Source organism: Salvia miltiorrhiza, chromosome 1 (assembly GCF_028751815.1).
Source record: "Salvia miltiorrhiza cultivar Shanhuang (shh) chromosome 1, IMPLAD_Smil_shh, whole genome shotgun sequence".
NCBI classification, from domain to species: domain Eukaryota; kingdom Viridiplantae; phylum Streptophyta; class Magnoliopsida; order Lamiales; family Lamiaceae; genus Salvia; species Salvia miltiorrhiza.
The window spans coordinates 71,895,232-71,912,484 of NC_080387.1; the positions used below are offsets into that span (position 1 = coordinate 71,895,232).

The window sequence follows — 17,253 nt, forward strand, 5'->3', positions numbered from 1 at the left end:
ATTGAATATTTTTTTATGAATAAAAAAATATATAATATAAAGATATTATATAGACTAGAGCACTTTCAAAAGAATGTTGTTTTACTCTGCAGCTTTATATAGAACCAAATAAGATCATCTACCAATAAAATATTATTTCACCATTCATAAGTTTAAAAGTAAAATATTATTTCAACCTAATTTAGATTTAACCATTCATAAGTTTAATTTAGATCTCTTTAATGTTAAAATATATGTTTAAAATTTCAATTTGTATTAATTCTAATATAAATTTGTAGATAAATAATTAGTTGTCTGTATACAAATATTACAATTTCTAAATACATAAACATATTCGTTTTATTTTGTTTTTCTCACTTATATTATGTATATATATAGATTTTCTTATATTCTGTAACTAAGCCAAGCTCAGACGCAGATCAGCTGTTTTCACTACATATCCACAAGCCAAAACAAAAGTAATAATCCCAATTTCAAACTACAAAAAAAAGGCTTTTGTTTTTCTAAATACATAGCCATGAGCCAAATTAGATAATCATCCCAGCACTTACTACAACAAAAAGAAAAGCCATAGTCGGCTATGCCTGTAGAGTGTAAGAAAGACCAAAAAACAGTGAACTTTACTCCAACAATTTAATTTTCAAGTCTGAAGCACTCATATCACCATACAAATAAACACAATTCTCCAACAAGTTTAAATCAACGCTAGTTCAATCATAAAAAAGAAGTCTCATGATCACAATAAACTACAACCTATAGTTTTCAAAACTAGCATTACATAAGTAGGAAACACGTTTTTTTACTAGATATTGCTGCCACATTATCTGTGCTAGGAAACACAAAATGAGAAATTTTGCTGCCACACAAAATGATACTAGATATTACAAAATGAAATAATCAAAGAAGTAGTAAGTCTTTATCAGCCACATGCACAACCAAACTTAAGTTGATACTAGATATTGCTGCCACATTATCTGTGCTAAATTGTCCCTTGCCGCGTTCCACTCCGGTGAAGGCTCAACGCCATCGATGTATTCCTCATTATCAGATTCAGTATCCGCAGTTTCCACATATTGATTGTCAAACTGCTGCTCTATTGGATCTACAGGCATGTTAGTCCTTATGAAATTGTTGATGACAAAACATGCCATGATCAATCGATTTTGAACCTTGACAGGGTAGTAGGAGGTGCTTCGGAGAATGCCCCATCTCATTTTCATGATACCAAAGGCACGTTCAATTGCGTTACGCGCCTTTGCATGGCGCAAATTGAAAAGTTCTCGGGCGTTTTGTGGTCTAGCAGCAAGAGGGCCCCATTCTTTGAGATGATATCTAACGCTTTTGTACGGTGCCAAAAAGCCTTCACAATTTGCGTAGCCGTTATCGCACAGGTAGTAATTGCCTACGAGCACATACAATTTAACAAAAAGAGAATTAATAAAATAAATTTCACAATTAATGCAGCTTGAATTAACCGTTTGTAATGATAACTAGTCTCTTTGATTACCTTTAGGTACTCTGAACCCATGAACCCTCGTGAGTGCATCGCGCAAGACTCTAGAATCCGCGGCGGAACCTTCCCATCCAGGGAGAACGTACACAAACTGTAGGTGTCGATCGCACACCGCCAATGTGTTAGTTGCAATCTGTCCCTTCCGGGTTCTATATCGCGGTTTATCCTTGTTTCGCACCATAACATCGATGTAGGTGCCATCCAGTGCCCCTAAGCAGCCCTGACAACGTAATGACAAAAGAGTGCATTAACAATTCACTCAATTGGCAGTAGAATGTAAAATGAGATTGAATCATGTGCAAAGTAAATAAAAAAAAATATACATAAACTATATAGTTTACCTTAAACCATCCCCATCTAGAATCTATGCACTCTTCATCGACCGGCTTTGGTTTAACGAGAAGTAGCACGTGTAAAGACAAGATAGCTTTCAAGACAACGTGTACGTAGTGTGATACTGTCTGCCCGGAACGCCAAAAATTGAACCTAACCACGCGGTTTTTTTTATGATGGGCTAGGACCGACAGGAACATGGCTACTTGTTCCTCTACGGTAACGAACCTGCCATTCCTCATGCCTGCCAGTTGCCGTAATAATTGGCACAACCGACCGAATGTGTTGCGATCCATTCTTAAATTAACTATGCAGTCAACATCACTAAAATTTACCATCCTATCTAAGTGCTTAATTTGATCAGGCATACGCTGTATCAAAGCAAATGGTTCAACCGTTGAACTACGTTTCCTCTTGCGGGACCTAACTGTGGCTACATGATGGACAACTACGGCCAGTTGCGACATAAGATTAAGCAGTATTTCTTCAACCATGGAATACACGTATGCTCTTAAACGACATTGTGATTGCATTTTGACGAACACACACTACACAGAGCCCAGTAACTACTGCAACACAAAGAAGGGATGCCTCACTAAACAAGTTTCCAGTTTGTGCAGCCATATACACAACAACATTGAAATCATAAAAAATGCATTTAGCAACTCAGCATACTACACTATCACAACATATCAACCAACACCAACATAATCACGATTCAACAAGCCACCAAAACTGTATCGTTGAACATTACACATTGCACCAGCACAAGCATCGCCAAATATTATATAAATGTAGCATAACCTCTATGAAAAAAAATTCTGTTAAACATACATGCCCTCCATACTCAAATCCTTGACTTCAGATGGTAACTTCACAATTATCGATAGGAAAACTTCACAAATCATTCAACAACACTCTCAAATGCCAGAAAGGAGCAACAAATTCATGTTATTTACAAGTAAATGATGGAAAAACAAATTTTCAGTTTGCTCACCCAGTTAACGAACGGTGAGCACCATTTCGACTTACCTGACGAGTAAATTCAATCAGTAAACCACAAATCTGGAATTGGGTTCACAGACACGAGAAAGATTATACGTAGGATGGAATTCCTGCCGAAAACCAACAGCAAATTGAATTCAAAATAAATCGCAGTCACATTTAAAACCCAATTATATCAAAATCGGGTAACCCCTTCTTTGTTTGCAATAAAATTGGTATGTAAAAAAACCCTAGATAAATGCGTGTGTGCTGGGTGAAAAATGAAATCGCCGAATTTGCACGAAGAAACACCAATTCGCACCTGACTCTACAGGAAGCTAATCGAAATTATTGGAATACCTGCAGCTTGGGCTGATATCTGGCGGTAGTCCGTCGTGTAGAAGACGACCTCAACACTTTAGCGCTAAAAAAAAAGTAGATAGAGAATGAGATGTGTCTTGAAGAGGGAATGAATTTATTTTTTGAAATGAGTTTGGAGGGCAAATTTGTAATCATCGAAAATAGTAGTGATTACTGTAGAATCCATGGAAATGGAACCGATGGTAGACGCTGGTTCTATTTTCGCGAAGGAACAGTGAATTGTGGGACGGGCTTTGGCAAAATAGCGGGCCCTCCATGATCTGAAATAAATATATCAAACACATAAAATGGGCTGGTATAATAAGCAATAGTGCATTAAATGCCCACTCAAACACCCCCTGAGTTGCTAAATGCATTTTTTATGATTTCAATGTTGTTGTGTATATGGCTGCACAAACTGGAAACTTGTTTAGTGAGGCATCCCTTCTTTGTGTTGCAGTAGTTACTGGGCTCTGTGTAGTGTGTGTTCGTCAAAATGCAATCACAATGTCGTTTAAGAGCATACGTGTATTCCATGGTTGAAGAAATACTGCTTAATCTTATGTCGCAACTGGCCGTAGTTGTCCATCATGTAGCCACAGTTAGGTCCCGCAAGAGGAAACGTAGTTCAACGGTTGAACCATTTGCTTTGATACAGCGTATGCCTGATCAAATTAAGCACTTAGATAGGATGGTAAATTTTAGTGATGTTGACTGCATAGTTAATTTAAGAATGGATCGCAACACATTCGGTCGGTTGTGCCAATTATTACGGCAACTGGCAGGCATGAGGAATGGCAGGTTCGTTACCGTAGAGGAACAAGTAGCCATGTTCCTGTCGGTCCTAGCCCATCATAAAAAAAACCGCGTGGTTAGGTTCAATTTTTGGCGTTCCGGGCAGACAGTATCACACTACGTACACGTTGTCTTGAAAGCTATCTTGTCTTTACACGTGCTACTTCTCGTTAAACCAAAGCCGGTCGATGAAGAGTGCATAGATTCTAGATGGGGATGGTTTAAGGTAAACTATATAGTTTATGTATATTTTTTTTTATTTACTTTGCACATGATTCAATCTCATTTTACATTCTACTGCCAATTGAGTGAATTGTTAATGCACTCTTTTGTCATTACGTTGTCAGGGCTGCTTAGGGGCACTGGATGGCACCTACATCGATGTTATGGTGCGAAACAAGGATAAACCGCGATATAGAACCCGGAAGGGACAGATTGCAACTAACACATTGGCGGTGTGCGATCGACACCTACAGTTTGTGTACGTTCTCCCTGGATGGGAAGGTTCCGCCGCGGATTCTAGAGTCTTGCGCGATGCACTCACGAGGGTTCATGGGTTCAGAGTACCTAAAGGTAATCAAAGAGACTAGTTATCATTACAAACGGTTAATTCAAGCTGCATTAATTGTGAAATTTATTTTATTAATTCTCTTTTTGTTAAATTGTATGTGCTCGTAGGCAATTACTACCTGTGCGATAACGGCTACGCAAATTGTGAAGGCTTTTTGGCACCGTACAAAAGCGTTAGATATCATCTCAAAGAATGGGGCCCTCTTGCTGCTAGACCACAAAACGCCCGAGAACTTTTCAATTTGCGCCATGCAAAGGCGCGTAACGCAATTGAACGTGCCTTTGGTATCATGAAAATGAGATGGGGCATTCTCCGAAGCACCTCCTACTACCCTGTCAAGGTTCAAAATCGATTGATCATGGCATGTTTTGTCATCAACAATTTCATAAGGACTAACATGCCTGTAGATCCAATAGAGCAGCAGTTTGACAATCAATATGTGGAAACTGCGGATACTGAATCTGATAATGAGGAATACATCGATGGCGTTGAGCCTTCACCGGAGTGGAACGCGGCAAGGGACAATTTAGCACAGATAATGTGGCAGCAATATCTAGTATCAACTTAAGTTTGGTTGTGCATGTGGCTGATAAAGACTTACTACTTCTTTGATTATTTCATTTTGTAATATCTAGTATCATTTTGTGTGGCAGCAAAATTTCTCATTTTGTGTTTCCTAGCACAGATAATGTGGCAGCAATATCTAGTAAAAAAACGTGTTTCCTACTTATGTAATGCTAGTTTTGAAAACTATAGGTTGTAGTTTATTGTGATCATGAGACTTCTTTTTTATGATTGAACTAGCGTTGATTTAAACTTGTTGGAGAATTGTGTTTATTTGTATGGTGATATGAGTGCTTCAGACTTGAAAATTAAATTGTTGGAGTAAAGTTCACTGTTTTTTGGTCTTTCTTACACTCTACAGGCATAGCCGACTATGGCTTTTCTTTTTGTTGTAGTAAGTGCTGGGATGATTATCTAATTTGGCTCATGGCTATGTATTTAGAAAAACAAAAGCCTTTTTTTTGTAGTTTGAAATTGGGATTATTACTTTTGTTTTGGCTTGTGGATATGTAGTGAAAACAGCTGATCTGCGTCTGAGCTTGGCTTAGTTACAGAATATAAGAAAATCTATATATATACATAATATAAGTGAGAAAAACAAAATAAAACGAATATGTTTATGTATTTAGAAATTGTAATATTTGTATACAGACAACTAATTATTTATCTACAAATTTATATTAGAATTAATACAAATTGAAATTTTAAACATATATTTTAACATTAAAGAGATCTAAATTAAACTTATGAATGGTTAAATCTAAATTAGGTTGAAATAATATTTTACTTTTAAACTTATGAATGGTGAAATAATATTTTATTGGTAGATGATCTTATTTGGTTCTATATAAAGCTGCAGAGTAAAACAACATTCTTTTGAAAGTGCTCTAGTCTATATAATATCTTTATATTATATATTTTTTTATTCATAAAAAAATATTCAATATACGTTTTAAATTAAAAATTATGATAAAAATAATTTAAAATAAATTATAACAAATAAGTTATGTTAATTAAATTTTTTTGATATTAAACATTTTCTTCTTATTCTCCCTCCTCTCCCATTTTTATTAACTTCTATTATTGCCTTCAATTGTTGAATTTATTTCAAAATTGCCACAAATTGTGTTTTCATATATAGATATAGATTTCCACCTGCTACTTTTGTTCTTTTTTTTTGTTCTTTTTTTCGCATGCTGCATTTATTTTATTAGATAACTTCATTAGAATATCTCATCTTCTAAAAGTGGTTATGTGTCAATCAAAGCAATTAATCCTAAACTCATATGTATCTACTCACCCATTTTAATCAAGTTCTGAAATATCATCAATGCACCTGCACCGCCAAATCTTGTAACTTTTGAGTCCAAAAGAAAGCTGCACTAAATTGAATTCGTATTCACCTACCCGTAATTAACCATGTCCAACCCTCACCAAGATACCTTCTATACAAATTATCTATTTAAATCCATCACTTATGCAGTTGGAAATTACACATAAACAAACCCAAAAAAAAAAAATAGTGTGTGAAAATGAAGTTATCAGATGTACCTAGCCAATATTTGTTTTTCTACAACCTCAAATGGGAATCTGCTATGGATGAGTTGCTACTCCGTCGTGTCCTTCAGATGGAGGACGAGTGCTTCCCCATCCCGGCGTATCAGTCTATGCATGCGCTTACTACCGCCATGATCGCCATCAACAAAAAATTCGAGAAAAGCTTGAGTCTTTCGGAAGTAAAAAAACGTATGGAGTTCCTCGAGAAGAGGTACAATACCTTCAAGAAGCTGACGCGTACAAAACAAACTCGCTGGGTCCTTGAGAGCAATGAGATTGTGGCAGCAAGTGAAGTATGGGAGACAATAATCACGGTAAAACGGTGATTTTGCTATAGTTTTTTCATTTAAGTTGAGCAATATGTCTTTCATAGCAAAGTTGTCAAGGTTATGTCATCTGTGTGTTATAGGAGAACTTCTTCGCTGGAGCGTACTTGCGTGAGGGAGAGCCGGAGTATTACACTATGTGCTTGCTCTTCGGAAAGACTGACATCAAGAAAGAGCCGTCGAACACGGTCATACTCATCAGTGACTCGCCGAACCCAACAATCAGCCACACTCTGCAAATAATCTCTTCATCGCCTGATGAGGAGGTGAACCCATCTGCTGCACATAGGCCAAGCCAAGCCGTGCGAAAGTTGTTTGCCGACGATGCTATGTCGTGCGTTGCCCCTATGCCAACAGTCGACAATGTCAGCTCAAACCCACGTCCAAAACTTGTTTCCAAGATGCCGCCGACTGGTTGGCGCAAGCGCCGTGGTGGCAAGACAACCAACGTCGAAGAAAGCTCTTGCGCGTCCTCGAGTCCACGTAAGTAAATTGAACCCTCTGATGGTGGTGTTATATGGTAGTGTTAAGATAGTTTTTGTGTGTGTGAAACCTCTATGACTATGAAAATAACTCCACCTGAATGTCTATTTTAGGATGCAGCAAAATGTGTTTAGTTCTTGCTGTTTAATCCTTATCTTTTGTATGCTTTTGTTGTTCATTTGGCATAGTTCTTGAAGCCATGAACAATCATGTATATATATGGTTATGAAATCTACTGTGTACTATGATTTGAATGTGAAAATATTGAATCGAAAGAAGATATAGCTAACCTAACAATTGCAATCATAAGAGATACATTTCATTAATACCAAAACTCCTCTACGGTGCCAAAAATACCAAACCACAAAGTAATATATATATATATGGCATCATAGATAATATGGTACGCTCGAGATATATGGCATCTTACAAAAGGTCGATCAACACAAATAGAGGATATCCTAAAATGAGTCACAAGAGCTGTTACGTAGTCTTCATACTTGCTATAGGTTTAGCTGCACAAAAGGGATATTAACATAAACTACTTTGCCAAATTATAATTTGAACCTAGTTTAACTTCGACTCCAGCAGATACGCAACATACTGGGCCTTAGCATCCTCCGGCAGCCCGATAAATATCTCAAGACGCTGCACCTTATCAGCCAACATTTCGCACACTTCGAACTTCTCCTTCGTGGACAATCCAGATATAGCCCCAAGTTTCTCAAATACGGTCTGCCGAGCTTGCCCAAGGTCAAATTCATAACCGATGCGAGTTACAAGGTCCCCGAGCCTCAGTCCAGTGTCGCGACCAATTTCACCAAGCACATCACACAATCTATCAAACTCATCAGGCGACTTGCGTTTCTTCTTGGAACCACCTCCCTTGTTGCATTTTTTCTCAGTCTGGCAAACACTGACCTCTGCCTCGTCGGTTGGAACCTCCTCATCAGCTGAATTGAAATATGCCCCACGGTCCTCCTGCGCAATATTTTCAGCAGTGTACATGTCATGAACAGCTTCCATTAGATCTTCGGCTTGAACTCCATTGGCCCTATCTTTCCCAAATATCTCCTTCCAGTCATCGAGCATGGGCCAGCTCTTAAATCGCATGTTCAGAGCATTTTTATCTTTCTGCACGCAAAGGAGACATCAACATACATTTCATTCATATATGGAATGTAGTGTCACGAAGACAAATACCTTGACAATTAGCTCCCATTGGTCGTTGTCGCAGTCGATCATGAAGGTGCCTTTGTGATTGAAGCCTACACCGCTGACATCAAGCATCCCTAAGAGGGAGTTGTAAGATTTTTTCCAAGAACTGATCTTTGAGTTAATGTGGGGCATGCCTTTGATGTCACTATCTGGAAATTCCTTACGGATTGACTCCTCAAGCTTGGTCAGATAGCCGCCCCTAAAGCCATTGTCTGCCTTCCAGCCTTGAGCAACGATTTCCTTCAACGATGCCAGCAATATCTCCTCTTCCCTTTTCGACCAGCTACGACGGGTCTTGTCCGTCTTACTTACCCTGCCTCGGCAACCTTCGGTGCTCCCTGCTTGCATATCTTAAACCACAGTTAGTGAGCATACCATTAAAACATGTGCAGTTGCATAATAAAATCGACCCAAGCTTGCAAATGGTGAGGGCACAAAAAGAGGCTGTCGGGGCTCAAACACGCTGTACACTCAATCATTTTTTTTATCCACAGATACAACATCATATGATTCATATCGAAAAATTCCAGATTATTCACAGAATAAGGAGAAATCTATAAAGACGACCCAACAACTACCAATAGGTAAGCAAAACTCTAGACACGAAGGCGTCATATACAAAGAAATTGCTCCATAAAGCATAGGTAACCTCAAGATATCGTAACAAAATTTCCCTTGTACACCCGAACTAACCTTGTTGCCCCGCATTGCTTGCCATGGATGTGTCGAGCAGACGAAAAATCCCTACCCCGATAAGCAGCGACAAGTGCCCAAAATCCCTACCCCGATAAGCAGCGACAAATGCCCCGTTGCAGATTTTTCTTCTCCGTTATTCAACTTGGCGCCAAGGTCTGTGTTGCCTTGATGAGCAGTGAATGAAAAATGGGGGGAATTCCTATTTAACAAAGAAAAATGGGGCGAATTTTGCCGCTATAATGACCTAGTGAGATGTGAGGGTATTTCAGTATTTTACAAATGGAATTTAAGGGCAAAATAGGGCATTCAAATTATAGTGTTGGTTGTAATGGAGGCTACCAATCAGCCGAGTTGGTATTTCGATAATTAACGTTGCATATCAAACATATATGACCAGCATCATATCAATGCCTCTAACCTGCAAATTAATCCTATTTTTAGCAACATTGACTAAACCTAACCACCTACTCAAACACCCCCTAAATAGCTTATAACCATTAAAAATAAACTCCAACGACTTATAAACTCTCCAATACATAAGTTATTTGCAATAATTATTCAATTATAATAAGTTATTTCTATTGCATACAATTTTTCCATTTCTCTTATATTTTCTCTATTTAACAAGAATATTTTATCTCTAAATCAAAATTCTCCCTCTAATCTATAAATTCAATTATTCAAATATTTTGATAATTTATAAGCTCTTTAAAATAAATTTACGCGCGCGGTGGTAAGACTTATCCATGTGAGCCATCTACAAGTGTTTGTTTATAGGTTGAAAATCTGAGGAGAATTCAACTGACTGGAGTATAATTTGCTTTTTGGAATAATAAACTATTACTCCGGTGAGATTCGTCCACGAAAATAGATCCTAAGATAAGGCAATACGAGTTTTAAAAAAATTATTTGTTTATTTAATAAGTAGAGAAATAGTACCACAAACTAAAAAAAAGTAGAGAGTTAATGAGAGATAGGACCCCACAAATTAATAAGTGGTGGCTCAATGAATGACAAAAAAAGGTTATGATATATATTTGTGGATAGACGAAAATGATAAACTATGACCTATTTTTGTGGATGGAAGAAGTATTACAAGTTACTTGGTTACACCAATATTCAGTGATTTCATGTACATTCTATGTTTCCCATATTTACGCATGCCTTTCATTTTTGGTACGTTCCTTAGATTTATGTCCACCCTATTTTTGTACGTTACTTCACACATAATTTTCACAATTTTTACTTTTATAATTTATAGTATTTATTTACTACTAATAGTGTATTTAGTAATACTCTTAATATAAAATTCTATTTCTACTATCAATATTTTAAATATTTTTTATTTAAAACTCGTACGGAAAATATCTATACATACTACATATATATGGGTACGAAGAGAGGGGGAATAGTGGCGCTCCTAAAAGATAAGATAAAATTGTAGCCTTTTCTACCTTGCAAGATAAATTGAAGATCAATTTGTTTGAATACCCTGCACCCATCCACATGGACCACATCTAACCTCTCTCTCTTCATGTTCGACTCGACTCGACTCGATCCTTTGAATTCCGATGGGCTAATTTGGAACCTTTGACAAATACAAGTCAACCGACTTAAGCTTGCATTTTGAAAACATATAGTCCATGACCTGATCACAGTAGTTATATTTGGACTATGCATTGACACACAGCTTTACAAAATAATATCTCAAAACCTAACGATTTTTAAATATAAATAAATTTGAGGGCGACCGTTGGTATCAGCCCCCTTCGCCCCAATTCTGATCTTGGTTGTTCTCATCATTTATCGCATCACCGCGTCAAAACAAATACTCCCTCCGTTTCATTATTGTTTAACCGCCGTTTTTCTTTTTTAGTTTCTCAATATTATTAATTTATTTTTACTTTTTTATTGGTTTTATCTTAAAAATAATGCCGACCAACAATGATGGGACGGAGTGAGTAGTATCTGACGAACACTATAGTCACAAAATTAAATTGGCATATGGAATTAAATATCAATTACATAGTGACAAAAAACAAAACTATATCACAAATTTGTCAATCACACCCTCACCCCAATCTGCAACGTCACGAATTCCATACAAGATAGAATTCATTTTTCCCCCTCATTTTTTAGCATAATTATTTTTATTACACGATAAAATAATACGGTGACTTTTTAACTCGATATTGATACGTATTGCATGAATTCCGAATCGGATAGCAAGGCGGCCATGGTGTCCGGAGCCAAAACCACCTCCAAATCGACGGTGCCGTTCCCGTCGCGGCCGGGGAAGGCGGAGATCTTGCCGTCGAATTTGTTGGCGCGGCCGCTCCGGACCGCGACGGGGCGGCCCCACCCGAAGTCGTTATCGTACATGGGGAATCGGGGCGAGCTGCCCATCGTGATCATGGCGCCGTCGAAGTTCCCCAGCGGGAAGCAGCGTGGGTCCCGCTCCCAGCTCTCGACGTACCGCCTCACCGTATCGCCGTCGTGCGCCACCACATTCCTGTTCAGCTGCTCCGCGCACCACCGGAGGTCCCGCCCCAGCACCTCCCCCGCCGCCACCTGCGTCGGGATGCTCTGGATCGCGTTCCCGAAGTAGAGCGGCTCCAGCTTCGGCTCCACGCGGTGCCGGCAGTTCACCGCCATCCGAAACGTCGTCGTTTTGCTCGCCGGCAGCTTCCTCGCGCGCGTGATCCCCCGCCACAGCAGCGCGCACAGCGACTGGAACGACGAGATCTCCGCCGCCACCACCGGCGGCGGCGCCTCCCTCGAGACGGCGCTGCGTAGCCAGGCCAACGGCGTTAGCTTGCCGTCGGGGTTTTTCAGCGTGTCGTTGCTGTGCTTCCCCATCAGCTCGGCGATGTCGATTCCGCCTTCCAATTTCCTGTTGTTAACCGCGGCTTTTAGCTTCTGAATCGATTCCCGACTAAACCTAAAAATCCTCTCCCTCACCGGCGCGCCGCTGTCGAAGGTGACCTTCGGGCCGCCCTCGGGAAGCCGCAGCACCGCCGCGGATATCAGCAGCGATTCGCGGCTGAAATCCGGAGCCCTAGAAACCTTCCTCACGCCGCGGCTGAGCTCCGCGAAGCTGTTGAAGAAGTTCCAGAACGAGGTCCCGTCCGTGACGGCGTGATTGACGGCGCAGCCGATGAAGACGCCGTCGGCGAGCTCCGTAACCCTAACCGCCAGAATCGGCCTGAAATGGCCCTCGTAGCTCACGGTGAGGTCGCAGGGGAAGAACCCCTTGAATTCCGCCGGCACGTCGCCGTCGGCGGACCCCAGCAGGTCCCTCACGCGGATACCGCCCCCGTACACGTGCGAGAAATCCGCCCCCGCGTCGTTGCACGCGATGTAGACGTACCCCTCCGCGTCGGTGGCGAGGCGGCCGGCGAGGGGCGGGAATTGCGAGAGCGCCTGCGAGAGGGCGGTCTTCAGCTGCGAGACGAGCTCCGCCGCCGGGAGCGGCGGCCGCGTGAACAAGCAGCCTTTCTGAATGTAGTGGCAGGAGAGCATGGGGAGATCGGAGACGGAGAGCTTGAGATCGGGAACGGTGGATTCCCGGTCGGGGAAGACGGTGCAGCGAGAGACTAATGGAAGATTCGACGACTGCGAAACCATCTTCTCTCGCTCTCTCTCTCTCTCTCTCTCTCTCTACTGAAAGGGGAAGGAGGTGGCAGTGAGAAGCGAGTGAGAGAGAGTGAGGGAGAAAGGGGGGCGGGGGGCGGTATATATAGGGGCCGAAGGGGGTGGCTGGGTTCATGCATTTGCTGCTGCGGTGGCAGTGTTGGTTATTGGGGGTGATGCTGTTTTTATATTTTTATCAATTTTTAATTTGTTAAATTTTGCTAGTAGTTTTTTAGCGTGCTCAGTTGACTCTATATTGTTGTTGATGAAGGGCTACTCAAAAGATATTATTGGTTGGCACGTGTACAACTATGGCGTTAAAGGCCATATAAGATTTAGGATTTTGTTTTAAAATTGTTAATTAAGTTGTATAACTAATTCTATGTATTTATTGTGCAATTTAATTAGTAATTTGTTTTTAGAACTGATTAATCTATAATAAGGGATTTTTTTTTGAAATTTAGTGGTAAATATTCATCACAATTTTGAGGTGGTCTCTAACACTAATTTTATTTAACAATATAAGATTTTTTTTTCAACCAAGATTAATATTATCTCTCTTTCCCATTAAATTTTTCCACGTTCCAACTCCCTATCATTAAGATATAATTAAATTTTTTTCCCCATTAATTAAGTTTATTGGAACATGTAGTAGACGAAAGAGAATGAGTTCTTAAATTTGATGTTAATTAATTATTCTTAATTCTTTTTGTTTTTTTAGGAAAAAACGGAACAATTGTTCGTAATTATACTGCAAAAGCTTTAATTATCTTCTATTTTTGAAAGCAGGGAGTATATAATATTTTCTCTCTCCACAATAAATGTGATATATTTATTATTTTGATTCGTTCAATATTTGTAAAACATTCATTTAACAAATCATTTATAAAAAAAATTCGAATAAACTTTTGTTGGTTTCTTTTTATACTTTATACAAATATATTTTTTAAAAACTCATGTCCTTCACTTAGAAGGAATGACACTAGAATAGTTGAGTATATTGCAAGTAGAGAAGAGACTTCATTTAAAAAATAGTGTTAGTAATAATAATTAATTGTATTATAAGTGGTGAAAGAGGCTCATCACGTGATAGAAAGTTTTGGAAAATAAAAATGAACTAAAATTAGGAGTGCAAACAAATATTAACCTCATTTTTATATTAGTAGTCGTACTCGAGTGATGTAAGAAAAATATAAATCGTGGCATGGTAATCTGGTGAGATTACGAAGGGATACTCTTTGAGATTTTCCTTGAATGGCTCAATGAATCCTCTAACAAAATCTCTCTCTCTCTCTTACTTGCTTCTGAATCTTCCTATTTTTTGGACTAACCAAAGTATATGGTGGTTACTCTCTATTTCGGACTACATCCAAGAAATTCAAGTCTAATTCTTTTGGGTCAAACCAATAGAATTATTATATTGTATGATGTTTAATAGTTCATAGAAGTTAAACTAATAAAAAATTAATAAATACTACTTCCTCCGTCCCACTAGAATTGACATTTTTTGAGTTCGGCACGCAGATTAAGAATAAAGGGTTAAGAGTGTAAAGTAGGTAGGATCCACTTATATTATGTGAATAGAGAACGTAGGGATCACATACTATTTTAAGAAAATGTCAATACTAGTAGGACAAATAAAAAAGATAAGTGTGCCAATTCTAGTGGGACCGATGAAATATTTTATACTCCAATATTTGAAATTCTTCGTAATAATACTGTTGTTATGATAAACTGCAAATCAATGCATATATTTTCATTATTTTGATAATTCTATCCTATCGGTTCGGAAAAGAAAAGAAAAAGCCTTATAGTTATTGCAGCATCATCTTTTACAAATTTGATCATCAGTTTTGACATCGAAATCTAAACTTCAAACTCCGCTTAAAAAATCCTCACGCACAATTTTGCACCGAATAATCTTCGTCAACCAATTACTCCTCCGACCTTCGAATTTGATTGACAATTTGAAAGTACCGTTAGAATTTTCTCGATGATAGTTTATACTTTATTCGTTTCCGAAAAATATACACATTTTGTCATTTTAGACCGCCTCCTCAAAAAACATGCACTTTTCATTTTTTATCTTTACTTTTCATATTTTATTCACAAAAAGATTATTATGGTTCATCATTATTTTTTATTTAAGTAACATAATAACGCTATATAAAGTGGAACTCATTCTTCACTCACAATACACTCATCTAACATTTTTTAAAACATGTGTCGCTCACATCGCAGTATGTTTTTTAGAGGCGGATAGAATTATTAAAATAATAATATAGGTATTAATTTGCATATTTAAGAGTATAATTGTGAAAAAGTTGAAACTTTAGGGTCCTTAATAATATTTTCCAATAATAGAAATGGAATTTGGGTATAAATGGAATTGGTAAATGAGTAAAACTAGGGAAATCCGACGTGGCGTATTTGCAAAGGGTTGTTCATATTTGCTTGTAGTTGGGGAACATGGCCATATATAGGTCGAGCTTCGACAATCCCAATTCATATTTGCAAATCAATTTTGCTTCTTTCGTGTTATATACTTGTCTCAGTACCATCACAACTTTTGCACTATCAACTTTATTTCTGTGGTCACCCACAAAAAGGAAACAAATAATTAAAGCTTGATCATAATTTTCATTAAATTAAATTTCTCTTCAATTAATATTATTTATTTTATAAAACAAATAATTATTAATCGAATGATTTCAGTTTATTCATAGTTATAAATGACCGTTATGAGTTGTACATCATTGCATAAATAATGCTCCCTCCGCCCGCGATATCGTTTTCACTTCCATTTATAGAAGTAGGGTCCACAAACTTTCATTCACAACAGTTAGATCCAAACTCCACTCATTACTATCTACTATTATTCACCACTTTTCTTAAAATCCGCGTCGTCCACAATGTGGAAACAATATCGCAGACGGAGGGAGTATATCACGAGTTAGATTTAGCATTGACTGTGATTTATTATTATTTACAACCAAAATAAATAAATATGGGTTCATATTAGATCACATCCAATGGTCATCGAGTATATTTTTTTTTAATTTATAAAATCGTTATACTATTAAAAAATCTTTGCCATCAAATCGAATCATATACTAATAATTATCTTCTAAAATTCTCGAACTCAAAATTTAGTAAATACAGTTCTTATCACAATATTTTTCTGGGTCTATCCCATATCACATGCATACAATAAATTTTTAATATGTAAAGGTAGATATCACCACATCAGCAGTACGATAACTATAACGCTACTTTTTAAAGGTTATATTCAAAAATCAAAATTTGGTGAAAATTCGGTAATTACTATGCCACCTTCTAAAGTTTTTACTCAACTTTTTAAAATTTGTATGTAAAATCAGAAATTAATAAAAGTTCACTAATTATCACACTACCTTCTAAAATTTATATTCAAAATCAAAATTTGATTAAAGTTCAGTATTTTACAAGCAATTAACCATAACTAAAACATATAATTACTATTTTTTTTTTACTTTTGTTTATATGACTTCAATTTTCTATAATTATATATTTTTAGTTGGGCTAAAGTGCTATTTATTATTATTATTATTATTATTATTATTATTATTATTATTATTATTATTATTATTATGTAAAACGAAATAATTGTAACGCGCCGACTATTTACATTCTGTAAGCTGGCTGTCATTCCTCCAATCCCTATAAAAGTCGGCATGGAATCTCTTAAATCTTCCTTATTTATCCAAACCAAAATATTCATCCAATCCTACTTGGCATTATTTAATCCTTAACTTAGCTTATGTTTAAGATTACCTGATCGAAAAAGGTCGGTTAACTTTCATTTAATAATACCCTCCATAACCGTCTTTTCTGGTTTGTCGGCGCGCCACCTTCTATTTTTTCTAACATAATTTCTCACATTTCATATAATTATTGGTCAATACTTATGTATGTGGCTTTAATTTATTCATATTTATGATTGGTGGGCCCATCCTTCACTGGCCCCTTTTAATTTTGTATATTTTGTGTGAATATTTTAGGGGTTTTAATTTGGCGTCTAAGTTCAATGGGGTTAATATTTATGTCCACGTGTGTGACAGTTCAAGAACAACCGAGATGAATTTGTGGGCTGGATTGCTACTGTTATTTGTTGTTAATCCCGATTAATAAGGTTCAGATTAAACCAAATCTTGCCATTTTGGATGAATTTGTTTCTTGAA

At 37.6% G+C, this 17,253-nt stretch overlaps 4 protein-coding genes across 6 annotated transcripts; 1 reads left to right on the top strand and 3 right to left on the bottom strand.

The window, feature by feature from the left end:
* Positions 1-696: 696 nt before the first annotated feature.
* Positions 697-3,455, bottom strand: LOC131005837 (uncharacterized). 2 transcript variants are annotated; one of them, XM_057932937.1, is made up of 5 exons: positions 3,191-3,455; positions 2,879-2,961; positions 1,855-2,415; positions 1,508-1,733; positions 697-1,402 (listed from the first exon to the last, which is right to left on the bottom strand). In XM_057932937.1, exons 3-5 carry the CDS (start codon positions 2,377-2,379, stop codon positions 942-944), a joined length of 1,212 nt encoding a protein of 403 aa, XP_057788920.1. In that variant the 5' UTR covers positions 2,380-2,415; positions 2,879-2,961; positions 3,191-3,455; the 3' UTR covers positions 697-941. The 2 variants fall into 2 exon arrangements, with proteins under 2 accessions (XP_057788920.1, XP_057788919.1); XM_057932936.1 differs by lacking the exons at positions 2,879-2,961; positions 3,191-3,455 and having other exon boundaries at positions 698-1,402; positions 1,855-2,854.
* A 122-nt stretch (positions 3,456-3,577) lies between these two features.
* On the top strand, positions 3,578-5,370 carry LOC131005839 (uncharacterized). The gene is made up of 3 exons (XM_057932938.1): positions 3,578-4,211; positions 4,333-4,558; positions 4,664-5,370. Exons 1-3 carry the CDS (start codon positions 3,687-3,689, stop codon positions 5,122-5,124), a joined length of 1,212 nt encoding a protein of 403 aa, XP_057788921.1. The 5' UTR covers positions 3,578-3,686; the 3' UTR covers positions 5,125-5,370.
* Positions 5,371-7,886: 2,516 nt separating this feature from the next.
* On the bottom strand, positions 7,887-9,862 carry LOC131005840 (uncharacterized). Of its 2 annotated transcripts, none has more exons than XM_057932940.1 (3): positions 9,398-9,862; positions 8,690-9,042; positions 7,887-8,620 (listed from the first exon to the last, which is right to left on the bottom strand). In XM_057932940.1, the coding sequence occupies exons 1-3, from the start codon at positions 9,420-9,422 to the stop codon at positions 8,054-8,056; spliced, it is 945 nt and encodes a 314-aa protein (XP_057788923.1). In that variant the 5' UTR covers positions 9,423-9,862; the 3' UTR covers positions 7,887-8,053. The 2 variants fall into 2 exon arrangements, with proteins under 2 accessions (XP_057788923.1, XP_057788922.1); XM_057932939.1 differs by having other exon boundaries at positions 8,690-9,054.
* Positions 9,863-11,381: 1,519 nt separating this feature from the next.
* LOC131005841 (uncharacterized acetyltransferase At3g50280-like) lies at positions 11,382-13,243 on the bottom strand. The gene has a single exon (XM_057932941.1). The coding sequence runs from the start codon at positions 13,025-13,027 to the stop codon at positions 11,582-11,584; it is 1,446 nt and encodes a 481-aa protein (XP_057788924.1). The 5' UTR covers positions 13,028-13,243; the 3' UTR covers positions 11,382-11,581.
* Positions 13,244-17,253: the final 4,010 nt, after the last annotated feature.

What these genes read in the sequence shown, in the direction of transcription:
- LOC131005837 (XM_057932937.1), bottom strand. Translation starts at nt 2,379, where the DNA reads ATGCAATCACAATGTCGTTTAAGAGCATACGTGTATTCCATGGTTGAA. An exon ending in CTAGATGGGGATGGTTTAAG is followed by an intron (nt 1,734 to 1,854) that starts GTAAACTATATA and finishes TTACGTTGTCAG; the next exon opens with GGCTGCTTAGGGGCACTGGA. An exon ending in TGGGTTCAGAGTACCTAAAG is followed by an intron (nt 1,403 to 1,507) that starts GTAATCAAAGAG and finishes ATGTGCTCGTAG; the next exon opens with GCAATTACTACCTGTGCGAT.
- LOC131005839 (XM_057932938.1), top strand. Translation starts at nt 3,687, where the DNA reads ATGCAATCACAATGTCGTTTAAGAGCATACGTGTATTCCATGGTTGAA. An exon ending in CTAGATGGGGATGGTTTAAG is followed by an intron (nt 4,212 to 4,332) that starts GTAAACTATATA and finishes TTACGTTGTCAG; the next exon opens with GGCTGCTTAGGGGCACTGGA. An exon ending in TGGGTTCAGAGTACCTAAAG is followed by an intron (nt 4,559 to 4,663) that starts GTAATCAAAGAG and finishes ATGTGCTCGTAG; the next exon opens with GCAATTACTACCTGTGCGAT.
- LOC131005840 (XM_057932939.1), bottom strand. Translation starts at nt 9,422, where the DNA reads ATGGCAAGCAATGCGGGGCAACAAG. An exon ending in AAGCAATGCGGGGCAACAAG is followed by an intron (nt 9,055 to 9,397) that starts GTTAGTTCGGGT and finishes CTGTGGTTTAAG; the next exon opens with ATATGCAAGCAGGGAGCACC. An exon ending in AATGGGAGCTAATTGTCAAG is followed by an intron (nt 8,621 to 8,689) that starts GTATTTGTCTTC and finishes CTTTGCGTGCAG; the next exon opens with AAAGATAAAAATGCTCTGAA.
- LOC131005841 (XM_057932941.1), bottom strand. Translation starts at nt 13,027, where the DNA reads ATGGTTTCGCAGTCGTCGAATCTTCCATTAGTCTCTCGCTGCACCGTC.